The sequence below is a fragment of the Equus caballus genome, chromosome 14, assembly GCF_041296265.1.
Source record: "Equus caballus isolate H_3958 breed thoroughbred chromosome 14, TB-T2T, whole genome shotgun sequence".
Classification (NCBI taxonomy): Eukaryota; Metazoa; Chordata; class Mammalia; order Perissodactyla; family Equidae; genus Equus; species Equus caballus.
This window is the reverse complement of record NC_091697.1, coordinates 104,987,253-105,008,326: the sequence shown is the minus strand read 5'-3', so window position 1 is coordinate 105,008,326 and position 21,074 is coordinate 104,987,253. Positions and strand designations below refer to the sequence as shown.

The 21,074-nt window shown below is 36.4% G+C and overlaps 1 protein-coding gene across 6 annotated transcripts in view; it reads right to left on the bottom strand.

Annotated features, from left to right (window-relative positions):
- Nucleotides 1-21,074, bottom strand: part of CERT1 (ceramide transporter 1) — a 122,210-nt gene that overhangs the window by 70,077 nt on the left and 31,059 nt on the right. For all 6 annotated transcript variants that reach the window (XM_005599614.4, XM_005599613.4, XM_070234673.1 and 3 more), the window contains exon 3: nt 5,554-5,670. In XM_005599614.4, coding sequence (XP_005599671.1) covers nt 5,554-5,670 — 117 coding nt within the window. The remainder of the gene's footprint in view (nt 1-5,553; nt 5,671-21,074) is intronic.

The following is a 21,074-nucleotide window of genomic DNA, read 5'->3' as shown; positions in this document are numbered from 1 at the left end:
TGAGATAGCATGGGGAAAAAATTTCATTATGACCAACAGCAACACAATTTTTAAAAGATCTTTAAAATGAGTCTTGGGCATCACTTAGGTGGCTCAACCATAACAATCTTTTGGTAAGGAATTTTTTTCACACCCCATTTCAAGTAAAATGTATAAATTCCTTTCAAAAATTGTTTTCCACTTAATTTCCTCAGACAGAGATGTCTAAATGCTCAAAATAAACTTTTCTTCTGAAAGGATGAAATGGAGCTTCACATACGAATTAGTGGGCCTTCACAAAGCAAATGAATAAGAACAAATCCATAAGTATTAAATTATAAACAACTGCCTATAGATTCCCACTACAGAAAATCAACATCTGTAAAAATTACCATTTGGATTCTTCCTCCCTAATTGTGTCTTTTTCCTATGACTCCTCATGTCTTGGATAATTTCCAAAATGTGGGGAAAGTCTATGCGGCCCATGACCATCAAAATTTTGAGATCAATGAAGGTTGCTTCCTTATGGAAATAAAGGAATGTCATGATTACCGCAAACTCTCTAAGAGCCAAAAAACTAAACTTTTTCAACATGATTCTTAAATCTGCTAGTGCCAGGACAGCCTTCCTGCTAGTTTTTTTGAGGGTGGGGTGATGTAGGGGTGGGACAGAAGTATATTTCTTTCATGGTAAGAAGAAACTGTGTCTAGTCAAAATCACATGTGTTGGAACTGTAGAAGATTTCAGGAATAATTCTATGATTCTTTTAAATAATAGCATCAACAGATTGTTAATCACATTTCCTTGATAAACTATGCAGAAAATACTCACAGAGGCCTTCTGATAATACATAGACACATCTTCACTAGAAAAATATTAGTTTAATCCAAATAAAAAACAACCATCTTAACTTTACATTCATACACAGTTTTTCATTTTCAAATAATTTTCACGAGCACCATCTCATTTCACCTCCAGACAACATGGGAGATGCCAAGAGAGTAAAAATCCCATCTTTAAAAATCCTTTGTTTAGTGTTGTCTCAGATCCTGAGAAGTGCAGAATATGAATGGACTCCACACAATAAAGTCAGCCTGCTATTTCAAAATAAAATTACTGGTCTGGTATACATACACCCTTCTGTATTTTAAACTGAAATAGAATCGTCAAATTTAAGAACGATCTCAGGCATATCTTTCTTCCACAGGGGCTGCTGGTAATGTCACATTGAATTATGCAATTTCTAATATATTGAGAAAATTTAACTCATGGAATCACCTTTTTAAAACTTTTTTGTAGTGATAACTTATTCTGGAATGAATACCAAAGAGGACAAAACAAGAGAGCTAGACAGAGAATACAGAACCCTACAGTATTTCTCTCAGTAATCACTCTCACACCAATTACGAAGACTAAAGGAAAAAAATGAACTTCAAAGACCATGAACTTCCCCCATAAAATCTATTTTACAGTACTATAAATTATTTCAACTGGAAAATTAACGTGCGCAATGTTTTGCTGATTCCTATAAAGAAGTTATAAATATGAGCCTTTAAGGAGTTTATGGTCTAAAATAAACACTAGAGATACGAAGAACATATAAAAAATATGAGACTATTGTGATTCAAGAAGCCCATGATTTAGGTCAAGAAAATATATTTCACATAAATATATACTTATGGAATGGCAGAAGTGTTTGCTGGCCAAAAGCTCTGGTTCTCAGGTCAGACAGACCTGGGTCTGAATGCTGGCTCCTTCACTAATTAGCAGTTTGACCTTGGACAAGTTACTTAGTCTCTGTCTCAATTTCCTAATCTGTAAAAATAGGATAATAACGTTATTATCATAATTAATAATAATGTTAACGTCATAAGATTGTGAATGAGAGAAAATGTATAAAGCGTTTATCACCATATCTGACACAAATTAATCCTCAAAAATATTAGCTATCAGCTACATTACCACTACATGATTATTATTGCTGAAGAGGTCCTGTAAGACAGAACTCCTGGTGAGTGTGTGCGTGAAATGGATTGATACACAGAGGTTATTATACAGAGTGTAAGGGACTCCTGGGAAGGAAAGACCAGAAACCTCCAACTTCTTCCAGATATTGAAAATTACTCAAACGTGTCAGGGAAGCCCTAACAAAGTCCCAATAGCAAGAAAAGGCAATGAAGGCTCATCTGATGACATCGGAAAAGAAAATGACAGGTCCACTGTTTCAAGTGTCCTGTCCAGTCATCATAAGGACAGGCGGTGCAATGAGGAAGTAACTGTGGATTGAATTAAATGACTTGGAATGATGGGAACCCAGGTCAACTTTGAAATACAACAATCTTGATTTATCATGACTGGGTTATTTTGTTTGCTTGGTTTTGGGGAGGGGGGCACACACACTTCATACTGTCATCTTCTCTCCTTTAAGTAACTTACCAAGGTTGCAAAGCTATTAAGTAGTAGTGCCAGGATTCAATCCCCTATTTCTCAGACCCCAGAATCCAGTGTTCAAACACTAACCAACACAATACAACCATGCTCTTTTTGACAATCCATCGGCAGAAAGAGAGTCAATATTTGTCTTGTGTATATATGGTAGTAAAACTCAGATGATACACTCTAACCTACAGGAGACCTTATGGGAATTATTTTCAAACATTCAGAGTCTACCACTGGTAACTGATAGAAAGCATATCAACCTAAAATTGAATCCTAAGAATCCATGAACTAAAAGAGAGTATAGTCTCAGGCAAGTTACTTAAGTTTAATCTAAACCTCAGTTTCCTCTTCTGTAAAACAACACTCCCCTCACCTCTGAGGATAGTAGGGAGAAAATAAAGCACATGAAGTACATAATACAACAATAGGTACTTGGTGATCCTCAGTGAATAGTAGCTCCCATCATCATCATCATCATGCCTTAACAATTTGATATTAATTTTGAGTATCATAAAAACAATGCATGCTTAAATAGTAAAATTACAAAATTTAGGTTCCGCATTCAATATTCTTCAGTGATACTGAAGAATGAAGCAGGAAACATCTCCTCACTATCTCTCTGTCCCTGGTCTACGGGAAAAAATAGAAAAAGAAAACTGCTGATTATGTTTGGTGACAGCATTTGAATTTTCTCCCTCCTATATATTAGTTTAGTAACTCGATTTATTTTTAGAATTAACATTCAATTAAAATTTTCATTCATATGTTGCTTAGTGGGCACATACATATTTTACATTAAAATTAAATAATTAAGTATTAATAACAATTAATAATGATCTTTCCTTCCTTGTCTATGAATAAACTTTCTTTAGAAATCAGAAAGGAAAAGTTTGTACAATGTCTATCCCTGCTGTTGAATCTTTTTTCTGAGAACTTAAATTCACCAAAAATGTGTTATCTCAGCTTAAGTCACACTGTTCTGAGAGAGACCCAAAGATTCTATCTATCCATTGTTCAAAGATGCAAAAAAATCAATGATATGGAAGAAATGTTTGCTTCATGCATCCTTCACATAAGGAGAAAATACAAAACGAGAACCTGCAAAGAATCCTGGTTCGGCTTTACTAAGAAAAACAAGCAAAATAAAATATGCTTACTTAAAACAGAAAAAACTAGCCCTGTAATCTAAATCAACTGATTAAGCCTTTAAAAGTCATCTCAGCTAAAAACATTGAAATTAGTTCTACTTAATAACATCTTTAATCATTAGTAATAAGTCTGAACCTGATTAAATACACAAACTAGGCCACTCTTCTCACTCACTGAATATAGAATTCTTCATCCAGAAACAACATGGTACAATTCAGTGAATTTAGCTGTGACTCCAAAGCCTCTTCTTTTTCCACCATTTTATACACAGGAAAATACATTAGCCACTCTGATAAGTACCCTCCATGTTTCATCTCATGTATTCCTCACACACACTAAGAAGAGGTGAACTATCGTGCCCAGGTCGCGTATGTCATACACGGCAGAGGCTGCAGTGTCTGAATCCAGGTCAGCCTGGCTCCGAAGCATAGAGATTCTAGAATTCTAGCCCATCTCTCTTTTAAATAGTCATGCACCACTTAAGGACGAGGATACATTCTGAGAAATGTTAGGCAATTTCATTGTTGTGTAAACATCATGGAGCGTACTTACACAAACCTAGGTGACATAGCCTACTACACACCTAGACTATATGGTACTAATCTTACAGGACCACCGTTGGTTGTGCGGTCTGTCACTGACTGAAATGTCCTTATGTGGGGCATGACTGTAATAGAAAACTTCTTCCCATTTTCCATTTTTTGACTCTTTTCTGAAGTAATAATACCAAGATAACTAAGAGTCACAAAATGCTTTAAACAAATATAATACTAAAGCTACAACAGGAGAAAAAGATGGGCATCACAGCTAATTTTCTTTAGGTTGGGAAAAATTCATAATCAGTAATCAAGAAGTAAAAGTTAATGCATGGTCAAAATCAAGAAGGCTGTGCCTGGGGCCAGCCTCATGGCCGAGTGGTTAAGTCCGCATGCTCCACTTCGGCAGCCCAGGGTTTCACTGGTTCAGATCCTGGGCACGGACCTAGCACTGCTCATCAAGCCATGCTGAGGTGGCGTCCCACATAGCAGAATTAGAAGGACCTACAACTAGAATATACAGCCATGTACTGGTGGTTTTGGGGAGAAGAAGAAGAAAAAAAAAGAATATTGGCCACAGATGTTAGCTCAGGGCCAATCTTAAAAAAAAAAAAGAAAAAAAAAGGTGGCTGTGCCTGTGGTATCCTAGGCCAGACTGGTTTTTCTTGTGTGTGTGTGTGTGTGTGTGTGTCTATGTGTGTGTACATGTTTTGTGCCTGTTAAATAACCAAAACAGGTGTTTCAACTACAGCTCTGTAAAACCCAAACAAACAAGTATGTGATCACAGAGCTCCCTGAAGTCACACTCAGGAATGGCATGGCGAATTTATAACTTTTCCTATTCCTTGTTTCACATGATACACTGTATTAGCTAATAATGCAGATTTATTAATATATATTTCTTTAGTCAACAACACTGATTCACAGCAGAAATCAATGATTACCTTTAAATTACAGGAATGTAGCTTATACCTTTATTTAAGAAAGGTTTCTTATTAGACAGCTTTATATTTGCAAAATTAAATGATTTACAAATGTTTACACTAAGAATTTACCAAAATGGTTACAGATGACTACAAAAATTAATACTGAAGCTTTTAAATATTAGGGTTTACAACTCAACGTTATTTCAAAAGTCCTTTTATCAAGATCACATAAAAGGCACTTATTATGAAGCAAATCTTAAATATGAAAATCAAGATTTGTTTTATAAAAAAGGGTATATTTTGTTTTAATTAACAAGTAAAAATATTTATCATAGCAAATTCCCTTCATGCAACTCGTTAGAAATAAAATTATTTCAAAAATTTAATGTATTGCTTTAAGCTTTACCACCCGAATAATGTTCAACTTTGCAGTAACACAATGTTACAGCTCAAATTTTTTTAAAGCAGTTACCAGCAGTCTCTTGCCTAGTCCTCCACGGACAGGTAAACATTGGAGACCATACCTTGTGCTGTTCGATGGCATCTATCCACAGTTGTCTGTGAGCTGGATCCTCAGCACGAAGATACCAAATGCTATCATTTACACTAATATCAAATCGACATTCATCAAAATCATGAGGCTGTAGAGAAAAAAGTAGAAAATGAAAAGCAAAGCTAATTATATTCTTAGAAACGTTATACCCTACAGAAAAAATCTGAACATACCTATTCTGCTGGTGAGAGACTCGTTATTCTTTTATTTTTCTACTCAAATACCTTTTTTGAAGATGTCTCAGATAAAGAGAACAATAAAGGCATAGTTACCAAAAACTTAGTTTCATTCACTATTCCTACAAATGAGTTGACACATAAACTACAAATATATTTCAAAAAAAGAGCTTATATTTTTCATCAAATGCTTTGAGTTAGTTTAACTAGTGGGAACAGCACCAAAAGCACAATAAAAAAAGGGCCAAAATAAGTTTTAGGAAAGACATTTACTACATTTTTTCTGCCTCCATTTTTCAAAAGTAAATTCTTATCATGAACAGTTTCATTGCATTAAATTTGATAAAAAGATACTTTTATATTCTGTCACAAAATAATGTTAACATTTCCTCCCAAGTATCTCAAATTAAGTTCTAGGCTTTTATAAGCCTTTGATAGTAACAGCCAGGAGAGCTTCCAATGAAAAGCAAAAATAAAATAAACATTACATCAGACCAGAGCTAGAAGAAACTGCCTGCATCAAAATGTAAACATTCAGTGAAAATGTCAACTGTTTGGTTCAGCGCTGTACATTCTTCATAAGAATATTTTATATCCTTGTGTTTTGCCCAATAAATGAATTCAAATGTGACAGGATCACATCACATATTCATACAACCTGTTCCACTGGACAGAGCACAGAGAGTCAATCCATTTCCTCTTCTGTGAACAGTTTTCAGCTAACAGGAGAGAATCCTCTCTGGTCAACGTAACAATAAACTTACTTACTGAACAGAATCTACATATTGTACTTGCAGGGTTTATTGTTTATCCTCTCCCCTCTTTAACAGCGTCAATCTTTTATCTCCTTATCAGTTTATTTGGCAAAACAATATACGATAACTCTACAATATTCTTTTGCCTATGAAACAATTTTTTTTTAAGATTAAGATAACAAATCATGGTTCTGACTGGTGAAAGGATACAAATTAGACATTTTCCGAATCACTATGTGCTGGGCATCACAGTTAGGACTATGGTGGGAGGCAGTGTGTGATGAAAGCAGCAAGAGGAAAGAGTAAGACAATGCATACCCTGTTTCAGGAATTATAAACACAAAAACATAAAAGACAACACTTAACAACCACAAACACAATAATGACCATAAATTTAACTGAATGCCCAATATTCAGAAATCTTAAGGAGTCCAGTTATTGAGAACAGCTCCTTGGAGGGACGGGAGAATCCACACTACCTGAAGAACCAAATAAATAATTCAATTGATCAGTCTACTGTCCTAAGCAGCGCAGAGGTTAACTTTTACTTCATAACTATTCTCATTCTCTTTCTAGCTACTACTCCTGAAAACGCTTTACACATTGTATTGTGTTCAGTATCCTCACTAAAACTTTAGAAAATAAAAGGAAACATTACACATAGTTCAAAATTTACTAGTTTCTCCAGCAAACACTCTTCCAGCTTGACATCTTCAGCATTTCTTCACAATCTTCCAATGAGTCTAATGCCATATTTAAAATATTCCTAAAAGAGGAACCTGCCACTAAGCTTCCTCTGGGTGTGAGTGACTTAATAAAATCTGAAATCAATGTAAGTAAAATTTGCCAAATCAATGAATCTGCCAAGTATATTAATTATGATCTCTTTTTTCCTGCGTTTCAAAGTTTAGAAATGTGGAGAACTTTAAGCTTTTAACAGATAAAGAGTTATACATAGTAGGAATGGAAGAAAACGATCCGAAAACCTGATTTGAATGTCAAACATTTTTATGAGATGCAATATCCCAATACCTGCTCCCAGAGATAGAGCTGACAGAAAATGGACACAAGGCAGCCATTGCAACCATCAACAACCTGAGGGGAGGCGGCATAACAGAAGGACACACCAACGGTCAGGTGATCGAGACCCTGTGAACCACACAGAACCCTGCAATCCCAAAAAAGCGAAACATAAGGGAAGATAAGTCACAGGGCAAAGGAAATGACGGATTTGTTAAGAGGACTTGTTTAAGAGAATAAACTGAAGCCTAGACAATAAAGCCTACGTCATGTCTCAAACACATGCACAACACATAGAGACACATAAGCCCTCCCCAAACTTCTGATAGATTGCTTCATTCAAACACAACTGATTCTGCCTTTATTTAGAATTTTGATATTTTGTTCATTGTGAATATTTTGTTCATCACACAATAATTTTTTAAATGTTGCATTAAAGTACCATTTACCTTGATTATTGAGTTTTTTGATGCTCTCTTAAATTTTATGACTGAGGTTAGTTCCTCATTGGTCTCACCCTAGTCCTAGCCCTGACAGACAATTATTGGAAAGAAACAAACATGGGATAAATGCCAAAATTAGATGAAAAACTTCAAGAGGTGGTAGATGTAAGAGACAACATGACATAACTTTAAGAAAAGAAATTCTAAAAAATTTAAAGAACAGATAAGGCAACAGGTGATGAAAAGTAAGCTAATAGAGTGAAGAAAAAAGAAATAGAGTTGAAACCACATCAGATGCAGCAATAAAAAGCAAATAAGGCTAACGGGCATGGTGAACCAAGTTGAGAAAAATATAAAGTAAAAGAAATATAATAAGAAGTAACAAAGGAGGTCAAGTAAATGGTATTTAGAAAGATGAGAATGTAACAAATGTGACAGAAAAAAATATTCAAAGATACTACCTTTTCTTTAAATAAAATACTCGAGTTACAGATCAGAAAGATATACTATGCTCAGGAAAAATGGACACAGAAAGATCAATACGAAGGCTTATTCTGTGAAGTTAAATAAGAATAAAGGAATGCTACAGAACAACGTTTCTCAAGCATTTTGTAGTATCACACCCCCCTGGGAGAAAAAATAAAATGATTTCTCCTTAGTAAGAGAAATTAAATACTAAGGAGTAAGATTTTGTTCAGCAGATCTTTCTTGGAGGGCCACAAACTACTGTAATATCTAAGATTATTTCACTCTCTGAAGAACCAAGTATCACCCCCACTGAGAAAGCATGCTATAGAAGAAATCCAACTACAGAAAGGAAAATATAAAGGAAAATGAGATGGGCCTCATACTTTAACATGTCAACATTGATTGTTAAGCACCAAAAATATAGCAAAAGGTGAAATCGCGTTTATATACACTGTCTTGGTCTGTCTTAGGTCTGCCAGAACAAAAATACCACAGACTGGGTAGCTTAAACAACAGAAATTTCTCACAGTTCTGGAGGATGGAGGTCCAAGATCAGGGTGTCAGTACAGTGTGGTGCTTGGTGAGGGCCCTCTTCCTGGTTTGCAGATGGCTGCCTTCTTATTGTGTCCTCATATGCAGGAGAGAGAGCTCTCTAGTCTCTTCATCCTCTCATAAGGGCACCGATTTCAGCATGCAGGCTCCACTCTCATGATCCCATCTAAACTCAATTACCTCCCAAAAGCTCCATCTCCAAATGCCATCACAATGAAAATTAATGCTTCAACAGATGAATTTCGAGAGGACACAAACATTCAGTCCACAGCATCTACTATCTATCAAAATAACCTTATAGGAACAAAAGAGGCATAAATCCACAAAGAAAAAGAATAAAAAAGCTGTCAACAAAATTTAAAGCTGGAATGTGATAACTGACTTGGCAGGCCTGAGAAAGCTAAAAATTAAACATCTTACAAGGGAAAAGAAGACAAAAGAATCAAGCCAATTTGTATTCAGTGTTGGAGAAGCAAAGGATTTGAAGGCATCAGATAGCCCGGAAAGTAAAGGCATGAGTGCAGCTGAAAACAGAACTGATCAAGAGTCATTAAAAAGTAAAACTCGACCCCTGGAACCCCACTTGGCTGTCCCAAGCAGTCATCTACCACCGTGCAATAACGTTAGAGGTCTCACCCCCTACCCTTCAGAGAGATGATATCAGACAGATTGAAGAAGTAGGGACATTCCTACACAGCAGTTGGTGGGGAGGAAGAGGAAAAAAAAGCAGGTAAGGGAAAGTGTTCATATGAAATGTTTCTTTCCCCTACTTGACTTCCAGAAGGCTAGCACCCAAACTTGCTCCTTCTACTGTCTTCTGCCTGTAAAGAAGATTCTTCTAAGGGAAAATTAAGTAATCCAAGAGAAAAGGTATACAGTAATGATATTTAAGGGTTTCACTCCCAGGCACTTAATCAGTATGAAAGTTCTAAACCATGAAGATAAAGAAAAATTTACCTTTCAGAACTGGAAGATATGCTTCACCAAAACGAGGGAGTAACCAAGACAAGTAAGAGGCAACCGAGATCCAGGAAAGCAAACACGAAAAGGACTTCCCATGATGACAGTAAGGAAAATGCCAGCAGCAGAATTATGAAGATGACTCAGAAGTCTGGATTAGAACAGTATAACAGGATGCTTTAGAAGGGATTTCTCCAGTGGGGTAAAAAGTAGAACGAAAAGATTATCTAAAAGGTTAAACTCATGGATAGGATGTAGGAAGACTTAGCCAGAAATTCAAAGAAAGCCAACCAAAATTTTAATGGACTTTATTGAGATATATACTTAATGTACAATAAACTTTATCCATTTTAAGTGTACAATTCAACGAGTTTTCCCCTTCTATATAACCCATGAAATCACTGCCCCCATCAAGATGAAAATGTTTTCATTTCCATGGCTCCCTAAAGATTCTTCAGGCTCGTCTGCAGAATATCTCTCCCTTTGCCACCAGCTTCCAGAAACCAAGAATCTGCTTTCTTTCACTATGTATCAGTTTGCATTTTTTATATATTTATGTAAATGGAATCAGATAGAATGTACTCTTGTGCCTCACTGTTTTTACTCAGTATAACTAGTATGAGATTCATCGATTTTGTTGTGTCTTACCAGTAATTCATTCTTTTTATTGCTGAGTAAAATTTAATTATACTGGATATAACATATTTTGCTTATTTATTCACCTGTTGATGGACTAGTGGTCCAAGTTTTTGGCTATTCTGAATAAATTTGCTGCGAAAATTCAGGTCTTTACATGGACATACTTTTCATTTCTCTTGACTTAGGAGTGGGATGGCTAATTCATAAAGCAGGTTTCCATTACTTTAAGGAACTGCCCAAAGTAGCTGTACCATTTTACATTCTCACCAGCAGTCTATCAAAGTCCAGCTTCTCCAAATCCTTGCTTGGGTTTATTTCTGGTCTCTAATTTGTGCCATTGATCTAAATGTCTATTCCTACTCCAATAACGCTGTCTTAATTCTTGCTGCTTATTAGTCTTGAAATCATGTGCTCTAAGTCCTCGAACTTTCCTCCCCTTTATAAACTGCTTTGGCTAGTCTAGGTAGTTTGCATTAACACAGATATTTCCAGATACATTTTAGTGCCAGGTTGCATGAATTCCACATTTTCTATAGGTTAATATGGGAAGATGTGATACCTTAAGGATGCTGAGCCTTCTAACCCAAGGACATAATCTCTCTCCAATTATTTAGGTGTTTATCTCAGCAATCTCATGTAGTTTGCAGTTGACAGCACACAGGTACAAGGTACAATGCTAGACTGGTCCCTAAGTACTTTGTTTTTTATGCTATCTATATGGAATTGTTATTAAAATTTTCCTATAGTATATATTTCATAACTGTATATTAACCTTATATTCTATAATCTTGCAGAATTCACTTAGTAGTTCTAATAGCTGTTTATACAATAAACATGAAGGAATCTACAAAACAATGATGTCATCTGCAAGTAGTTTTACTTCTACCCTTCTGATCTTATGCCCTTTTATATCCTTTTTCTTGCCATGTTGAAACGACTAGGATGTCTAGTAGAATGTTAAACTGAAGTGGTAAGGACAGACATTCCTGCCCTGTCCCTAATCTTAGGGAAAAGAGTAAAATATTTCACCATTAAGCATGACGTTAGCTGTGGGTTTTTGTAGATGCCCTTCATTTAGGCGGATGTTCCTTTCTATTTCTAGTTCCCTAAGAAATTTTTTCCCAATCTAAAGGAGAGTTGGATTTTGTCAAATGCTGCTTCTATTACTTGCAGCTACTGAAATTTGTTATGCATTTTTGTCTTGTTTACATGGTGAATTACAATAACTGATTTAATAATATTAAATTAGTCTTGCATTTCTGAGATAAACCCTACTTGCTCATGATGTATAATTCTTTTTATATACTATTGGATTTGAGCTGCTAATATTTTGTAAAAGAATATGTTATCTATGTCCATCAGAGATACAGAGCTGTAATTTTATATTCTTGTAATGTTTTTATCAGGTTTGGGTATCATGGTTATGCCGGCCAGAAGATATGTCTTGGAAGCAGTCTGTGTAAGATTGGGATTATTTCTTTGAATGTATGAAAGGATATACTGGTGAAATCATGTGGGCATGTAATCTTGGTGGAAAGGTACTAACAACTTCAGTTTTTTATTGGTTTATTCAGATTTTCTATTTCTTAAAAGCATTAAATGGGCAAAACTAATCCTGTATTTACCCATACATTTATTTTTTCTGATATGATATTCTTCATTAGTTCCTAAAGATCTGAGTTTGCCTCTGGTGTATTTCTCTTCAGCCTGAAAAACCTCCTTTAGCATTTCTTGTAGTGCAGGCCTGACCACAACAAGTTCTCTTAGTTTTCCTTTATCTAAAAGTACCTTTATTTTGCTTCATTTTTGATGGATACTTTCACTGAATACAGACTTCTGAATTGATAGGTATTTCTTTTCTTTCATCACATTATAAGATGTCTCCCAGCCTCTTGGGTTTCTAATGAAAAGAGCACGGTAATTTCGATCCCTCTCTTCCAGTAGGGGTCATTCTTCTCTGGCTACTTTCAAGATCTTTTATCTTTGGTTTTCAGCAGTCTGACTGTGATGTGCTGTTTTGTGTGTGTTGAGCTTCTTGAATCTGTAAATTTATATTTTTCACCAAATTTGGAATTTTTTTACTAAAATTCTTCAAATTTTTTTCACTTTTTTCCTCCCTCCTCTCAAGACTCTTAAAACCCATTTCATTTGAAAAGAAACACAAAAGTCTAAAAACCTCTCTGTTGTGAAGAATGACTTCTTTTGATCTATATTCAAAATCCTGATGATTTTCTCTGTCATCTTTATCTGCTATAAATCCCTTGCAGTGAATGTCTTTTATTTCAGACACATTCTTTTCAGTTCTGACATTCCCATTGGTTCTTATACTTGCTTTTTCTCTGCTCAAACTGCCTACCTTTTCACTCATTACAAGCACATTGTCTTTTACCTCGCATAATCATAAAAGCTGCTTTAAAATCTTTGTCAGATAGTTCCAACATCTGGCTCATCTTGAATTGGGCATTTGTTCACATCTTTTCCCTTGAGAACATGTCACAATTTCCTCTTTGTATGTTGAGTAATTTGGAGTTGATCCTGGACATTGTGGCCTGTGAACTCTGGCTTCTGTTATATTGCTCTGAAAAATGCTGTTTTTGTTTTGCCCACATACCAAGGGGAGTTGACTGAGTAGAGGGATGCTAGGGTGGGATGGGAAACTGAGCATCTGGCTATTGCAGACTCATGTGGGTGACCTTCTATTCAGACTCATAGTAGGGAATTCTTCAAAAGCAAAGAGCAGATTTTGATAATGACATTTATTAACCTATTGTCTCTTCTTTGCTGAGGAAGATTAGCCCTAAGCTAACATCTGCGCCCATCTTCCTCTATTTTGAGACCCCCACAGCATGGCTTGATAAGTGGTGCACAGGTCCTCGCCTGGGATCCGAACTGTCGGATCCCAGGCCGCCAAAGCAGAGCATGCAAATTTAACTGCTATACCACCGGGTCGGCCCCACATTGTCTCTCTTTTAATCTACTCTTCTATACTGTTTTGTACTACTAGCACTGGGATGCTGCAAACTACATTTCTCCTCTGGTAGCCTTTCTTTCTTTGGTTCTGCCAATATGGGCAATATGCTAGAGGAAGACTGGAAGCCAGGAAGAAGGTAGAAGAAACTTGTGTTTTTGTTTGCATAATGTTTCCATCAGCAACTGCCCAGCAAAGGTCCTTTGCCCTGGCAGTGGCAGTCAGTTCCAGTCTCTAGCCTCTTTTAGAACTCCCTAAACCAGCCTCATCTAGCTGCCTCGGAGGTACCAGCACCAACTGTGCAAGGGCCACTTCTTACATATGTGACATGCAGCTCCACGTTTCAAATTACTAAGATATTACTACCAACTACACTGAGTATAATCTCGCTTCTAGATGTCTGAGACTCAGTTGCACAGGGCATTTGCTCTAAGCTCCTAAGATGGCAGATGAACAGTGCCTCTCTTCAGAAGTCTGAGCCTCAGCTCCTCGGGTATCCTTTCTCTGATTCTGGAAGCACTCACTAGCCAGGCAGTCCTTTCAACTCAGACGTTTAGCCTCAGTTCCAGGAGGTTCCTGCGATTCTGGTACCAGCAACAGTGGGCAATGCTTTTTCTTCAGAGGTCCAAGTACCAATTCTGCAGAGCTTTCCCACCCACTTCTAGGTTCTGATAACCCAGCCATGTCCCTTTGTTCCTCCAGCCCAAGGAGCAGAAGCTGGTCCTTGCAGCTGTTACCTCTGATTACCTCAATGCTTTTCTTTTATTCTTTTAGTTCTTCCCTTTCTAACGATTTCCTACACTAAACACTTTCTGCTAAAATATCTTCAGTTGTTTCTGGTTCCCTGAGTGGCAATCTGATTGATACAATAAGCAGTCCAAAATGGCAAATATTCATTTCATAAAGGAGTAGTATATATCCACTTAAAAACAATATTTCTGAACGTTGGAAATTTAATTTGACAACTTAATATGTGGAAAGAAAATAAAGAGGTTACAGAAGTATATGCACAAAGTGATTCCAATCATGAGGTTGCCTCAACAGCACTTCAGTTTGTACCTATACAAGCATATGTGATTAAAGACTGTCTACATAACTAAACTTTAAGCTCCGAGAGACAAGAGGTCCTGTTTTGCCCACCAGTATATTCCAGACCCTAGGACAGTGGTGTACATTGAACAAACATTTGTTTATTGAATGCTGAGAATGAAATTCAGAAGACTAATGTCCACACAAAAACATGCACACAAATGTTCATAACAGCTTTATTTGAAACAGCCCAAACTGGAAATAACCCAAATGTCCTTCAGTTGGTGAACAAACTGTGGTACATACATGGAATATTACTCAGCAATTTTAAAAAGGAACAAATTACTTATATACTCACCAGCTTAGTCTATCTCAAGGAAGTTATGCTGAGAGAAAAAAGCAATCTCAAAAGGTAAAATAATGTATGATTCCTATTATATAAAATTCTCAAAATGATAATATTATATAATAGTGGGTGCCCGGGGTAGGGATTACAGAGAAGCCTGGAAAGAGAGAGAGATAAGTGTGACTCTAAAGGGGCAGCATGAGGGATCTTTGTGGTGATGAAGCAGTTCTGTATTTTGATTGTAATGGTGGCTACAAGAATCCACACAAGTGATAAAACTGCATAGAAATACACACACACACAAGAACACACAAAACTGGTAAAAATATGAATAAGGTCCAGGGATTGTACCAATGTCAGTTTCCTGGTTTTGATATTATACTATAGCCATGTGAGATCTTACTATCGAGGAAACTGGATGAAGGATAAATGGAATTCCTGTGTTCTATTTTTGCAAGTTTCTGTGAATGCACAATTATTTCAAAACTAAAAGTTTTTTTAAGTGAAAAATAAAATGAAATTCAACAAAAGGTTAAAAGTGGTTGCCTCTTAGTGTTGGAATTACAAGTAATTTTCTTCTTCAGACTTTCCTATATTTTCTAAGTATTTCATAATGGATAGGCACTACTTTTATAATGACTAAAAAACATTATTTTAAAAGGAGAAAAGGCTGGCTATCTTATTGATCATTGTAACTTAGTCAAATAAAACAGCAACGAAAATACTCGACAGCAGAATCTAGAGCTAATCAAGCAGAAGAGATGTTCTCTTAGTAGTGCATCATGAAAGTCAGTCAAAAATAAATGATTTTAGGCTTTCGTCCAATCTGCAGAATCCTGAATTTAGCCTTTCTATGGCTGAACCACTCCCTCTTGGGGATTACGTGAGACTATTATCACTCCTGCAGGCCGATCACACAGTGAGTTCAGAGGCCTTAAAGGAGGCTGCCTGGCTAGATTCAGAATCTAAGACAGATGGCATGATCTTGGGAAGTCCTCACAGTGTAGGGAATGAAAACACTGCTTTGAAAATCCAGAAACTATATCTTGTCAGCACCCCAGACACAGGAGACTAAATCAAACCAACCAAGCTTATAAGAGATTTAGGCACATATCAGTGAACATACCATACTGTCAATTTTATGGTTTACAGTAAGGAATAAATGCTATGGTAACTAAACATGTCAATTTTCTGGTAAATGCATTCCTTGTAAGAGTTCCACCCAGAAAAATCAAATATGATCTGAATGTTTCAGCATGGAATCAAAATACGGAGAGTTAGTGGGAAGACTTTTAGTGGCTAGCAAGCATTCCAAGCTCAATCCAATGTTTTCTCCAACTTTCATTTTAAGTCATAGAACTCTGTCGCCCACCCCCATCCCAAATGGTGACTATAACACTTACGTAGAAAAAAACTGATGAGGATGGGGGTTGGAAAAAAAGGAGAGCCCTACCAACTTGCTTTTTCCCTAAAGATCATAGCTAATTTCACCAAATGACTCAGGTACTTTCACAAAACACTGTGAAAACCACTGGATTAACACATCATTTGAGAATTATACTTTCCATGGAGTCATCTCTTTTCCTGAACTTGCCAGGAAAGTTCAGGAAAGATCTCTTCTTTCAGATACAGTAGCCCAGCCCTTGTAGTTGGGGGATATATTCCAAGAGCCCCAGTGGATGCCTGAAAGTGCAGATAGTATCGAATCCCTATACATACTATGTTTTTTCCTATACATATATACCTATAATAAAGATTAATTTATAAATTAGGCACAGTAAGAGATTAACAATAACTAATAATAAAATAGAATTATAACAAAATACTATAACAAAAGTCACCACAGATCTTAGCAACCTTAGCATACAATTTTTTTCTCTCCTTAAGTGGAAAACTTTCACCTTCTCACTTAAAGGAAGCACTTCACAGCTTCTCTTGGCATATCCAAATTGCCAGCATCACTTGCTTTTAGGGCCTTTATTAAGTAATTTTAAAGGTTACTTGAACACAAGGACTGCAATACAGAGACAGTCGGTCTGATAACTAAGAGGCTACTAAGTGACTAATGGGTGGGTAACCCGTACAGCGTGGATCTGCTGGACAAAGGGATGAGTCAGGTCCTGGGCAGGACAGAGCAGGAAGGTGTGAGATTTTATCAGACTACTCCGAATGGCGCACGATTTAAAACTTATGAGTTGTTCATTTCTAGAACTCTCCATTTAATATTTTAGGACTGCAGTTGACCCTGGGTAACTGACAACATGGAAAGCAAAACCGTGGATAAAGGGACACTACTGTATCTGTTTTCCTGTTTGAGGGCTTCCTGTCTGCTGATTTTCTTTAACAACTACCAATTACCAATCGAGGTCTCCCTGGAATAGTTGGTACATACCCACATATAATAGAGAACTCTTCTATTATATGTTAATTTCCAGACTATCAAAGATCCAGGGATGGTGATGTCGTCTCTTGTGATTTGAGGCAAGTTACTCAAACTATTTTAAGTCCCAATTCCTTATCTATGAAAGTGAGAGTAATAACACTTATTTCACTGGGTTCTTGAGAGGTTTAAGTATCATACTACACATTTCGTATGTGGAAATGTGGAAAGCATTTGAACAATATGGCGCAGCAAACACACTCAAATGTTCTTAGTTATATATATTTGAAAAAATTCTATTTTGTAATTTCTCCAATGGGAAAGAAAATCAGGTTTATAAACTAGATTAATAGCGTATTTTTTTTTACACTAATATAGCTTTGAAACAGCACAACTTTCTCTAAGCCCTCCATCTAAATCAACCTACAGGGACTGTTTAACTGTATAAGATAAAAACACAAACACAGGTGGAAAAAATATAAATTTTAGATAATTTGGCACTAAAAAGCATTTTGTGTTTTACATATATTAAATGATAAGTTAAAGCAGTAGTATTCTTGATACCAATTTTTAACACTCGGCTTCAGATAAGTATCCCAACTCTACTCAGACTTAGGAAGAACACAGAAATCTTGCTATTGTTTTCTTCATTGCATCTATCACTACCTAGCATCCTATGTTTAGTAAATATACTAGCCAAAATACTTGTTAAAAGGAAAATCAAATAAGGTCACTCCTCTGCTCAAAGCCCGTCAACAGCCCCCATTACAAAGCTCGACAACTCTCTGACTTGTCTCAGGCCCTTTGGGTGTGCCCCTCCCTCTTCTTAGAATATTCTCCTCCAAATATTTTCACTGTTTTTTAGCTGTTACTTCCTTAAGGACTTGACTCAAGTGAACGCCCATCTACATCTAAAATTTCAACCTCTACCTCTACTCTCACCTCTTTGCACATGATTCTCACTCCATTTACTTGATCAAAAATAAGAAACTACTGCATAGTTAATTAGGTGATCAAAATGATAGGCTGTTGAGTATATGTAAGGACTGGAATACTGAAATACATCTGCTGCTCAGGGCATTCTCAACCCTAAACAACACTAGAGAGAGTGAAAAATACTTTGATTTTCTGTTTTCCATAATAAGGGCATAATACTCTTCCTTGGAAGCAAAGCTGATGCACTGCGTGCCACCATCATGAAGAAGTATGCACTTCTCACACAAAAGTCAGAGGGAAAAATACTTTGCACTTTGTAATGGAAAAAGAAAAACCCAGAGTCACCCTATCTAGCTCTAAGTTCCCCAAATACACAAAAACTCAAGCTTTTCCTATAATTCACTGACTCCCTAAAAAAACTTTATCCTTGACTTCTACAAAGGTGATATCTGAAGCTATTAGATGACCTTTGCAGATACAGTCATATTTTTGAAAAACCAGACTAGCTATAAACTCTATCATCTTATTCTCCTCCTTTAAATATCTACAGTATTTTTACTTGGGGAGCCAGTTCTTCTAAAGTCTATACTCCCTTGCAAACCTTCTTTATAAGTAAACTTCTTTTCTAAATGCTTTGATCTCTGAGTCTTCTTTTGATAACTGCTTATTGGCTCTCCCCACACTTAGCTTTCTCGGCTCTATTACCTAAAAGGTACAGCTTGGGCTCAAAACAGGGCAGGTAGAAAATCCATATATGATAGAGTAATAGCCTTTTTTTAGATAAAATATAGTATAATTAGTTAGTTTTCTACTCTCTCAGTTGTGCTTCCACGAAACTACATGCTACTCAACCTGAACTGGGATATTACCAAAATCTCCCCTGGCATATTCTTTAAAATCTCTTAGTTTATTTCTAAAAATTTCTGAGTTTTTCTGAGTGCCTTATTGTTTACCCTCATGTCCTGATCATAATGATATATATTGCAGATAAAATCATAGAAAGTCATCAAGGTCTAAAGATTATCTACCAAAAAAAAACAGAAGCCGAATAGGATACCTATTCCATAGACTATCATATGGCTATTTTAACGAACAAGTTAGTGCATATGAAAAAACTTACATGAAAGATTAACAGTAAATACCTCAACTGTATGATTAGAGCTAACTGTCTTCCTTTGCTTACCTACATATTTTCTATAAATCACACATAATACTTTTGTTAAAAGACAAAAAGTTTGTTTTAAAACTATGTAGAACTTGTGCTCAAATATGGTAGACTGAATACATTCATCTCTACTTACTCACCAAACCCCATTTAAATGATAAGAAAAGGCAGTAAAGAAAGGACAAAGAAAATAGGTAAGACAAAGAAAATAAGTAGAAGAGATCAGCAAAAAAGAGATTTCAATCATATTTTAGAAGATAGAAAGCAGATGAGCAAATTGAAGGTCACAGGTGACCAGGGAAACTTAAGTGTACAACTGGGGGAGAAGAGGCTAACTAGCAAGTTTATCTGTGCCAAAGAACCACAAAAAGAATAAAAGAATGAGAATCAGTAATTTGAAGCTCCAGGTTCCTCTGAAGCTACAAACAGAACGACTGATTAAAGGTAAGGAACAATTAGGCCAGCCCTGGTGGCCTAGTGGTTAAGTTCAGAGCACTCTGGCTTTGGCGGCCTGGGTTCGGAGCCCAGGCATGGACCTACACCACTCGTCTGTTAGCAGCTATGCTGTAGTGGCAGCCCATATAAAAAAGAAAAAACCAGAAGACTGGCAAAGGATGTTAGCTCAGGTGAAACTTCCTCAGGAAAAAAGAGTAAGAAACAACCAGAATGCCTAGATATTATCTCTAGAAACAGCCAAATTATCCCTCTAGCAGAAGACTAGAGGTTGTCTATTTGGGTATGTTGAACTAAAGGAACCCCTAAACTAAGGGCTATTAAGCAAAGCTGAAGAAAAGGGTACAGTATTTAAAACAGAAAGATTAAGGCACAGTCTATCTGGAGTAAAGATTCCCACACTAACCTGCTACTATTCTCTACCCAAAGCAACCAAGGCTCCTCAGAGACACGGCTAATGCCAGGACTGGGGGAGGTAAGGTACATTACGAACCTGGAAAAATACATAAGAGTACAGTAATGGATTATAATCTATTGAATAAATCAGGAATATATGAGTCCACTCTGTTAACAAATAGGACAAAAAGAAAGGGCTGTGTGTTTTTCGTTTTTTTTTTTTTTTTTTACAGGAGAATGCTGACTGACAAATGTGGAAGGGGTTTGTAGAGTTGGAAAATCACCATTTTGCAACAAATACAGAAAAGTTTGTGTAAGGTGCACATCATAAATGGTTGCTAAATCAAAAAGGAAAAAGTTTAATGAAGAACAGGATTTTTACATGATCTTAAAACGTCTCCTCCCAGAGCTTACATTCTAGTTTCAGGAAGAAAAACAGTCACTACAAGCACAAAAACTGGACAATCCCTTGACTGGATGACTGAAATTAATGTCCATACGAGGGGCAGACAGACATCTATGCCTCTAACGTGATACCCTGAGCAGGACGGCCCATCATTTTAGTAACATTTTGCTAAGGATGCATAAGCTGAATCTAATCACAAAGAAACATCAGACACATGACATTCTATAAAATAACTGGCTGGGTTTTTCAAGAATATGAATGTCATGCCAGACAAAGAAAGGCTAAGGACCTGCTCCAGGTCAAAAGAAACTAAAGAGACATGACAACTAAGTGCAATATATACTCTGAACTGGATTTTATAATGGAGGGAAAAATATGCTATTAAGATACTGTAGAACAT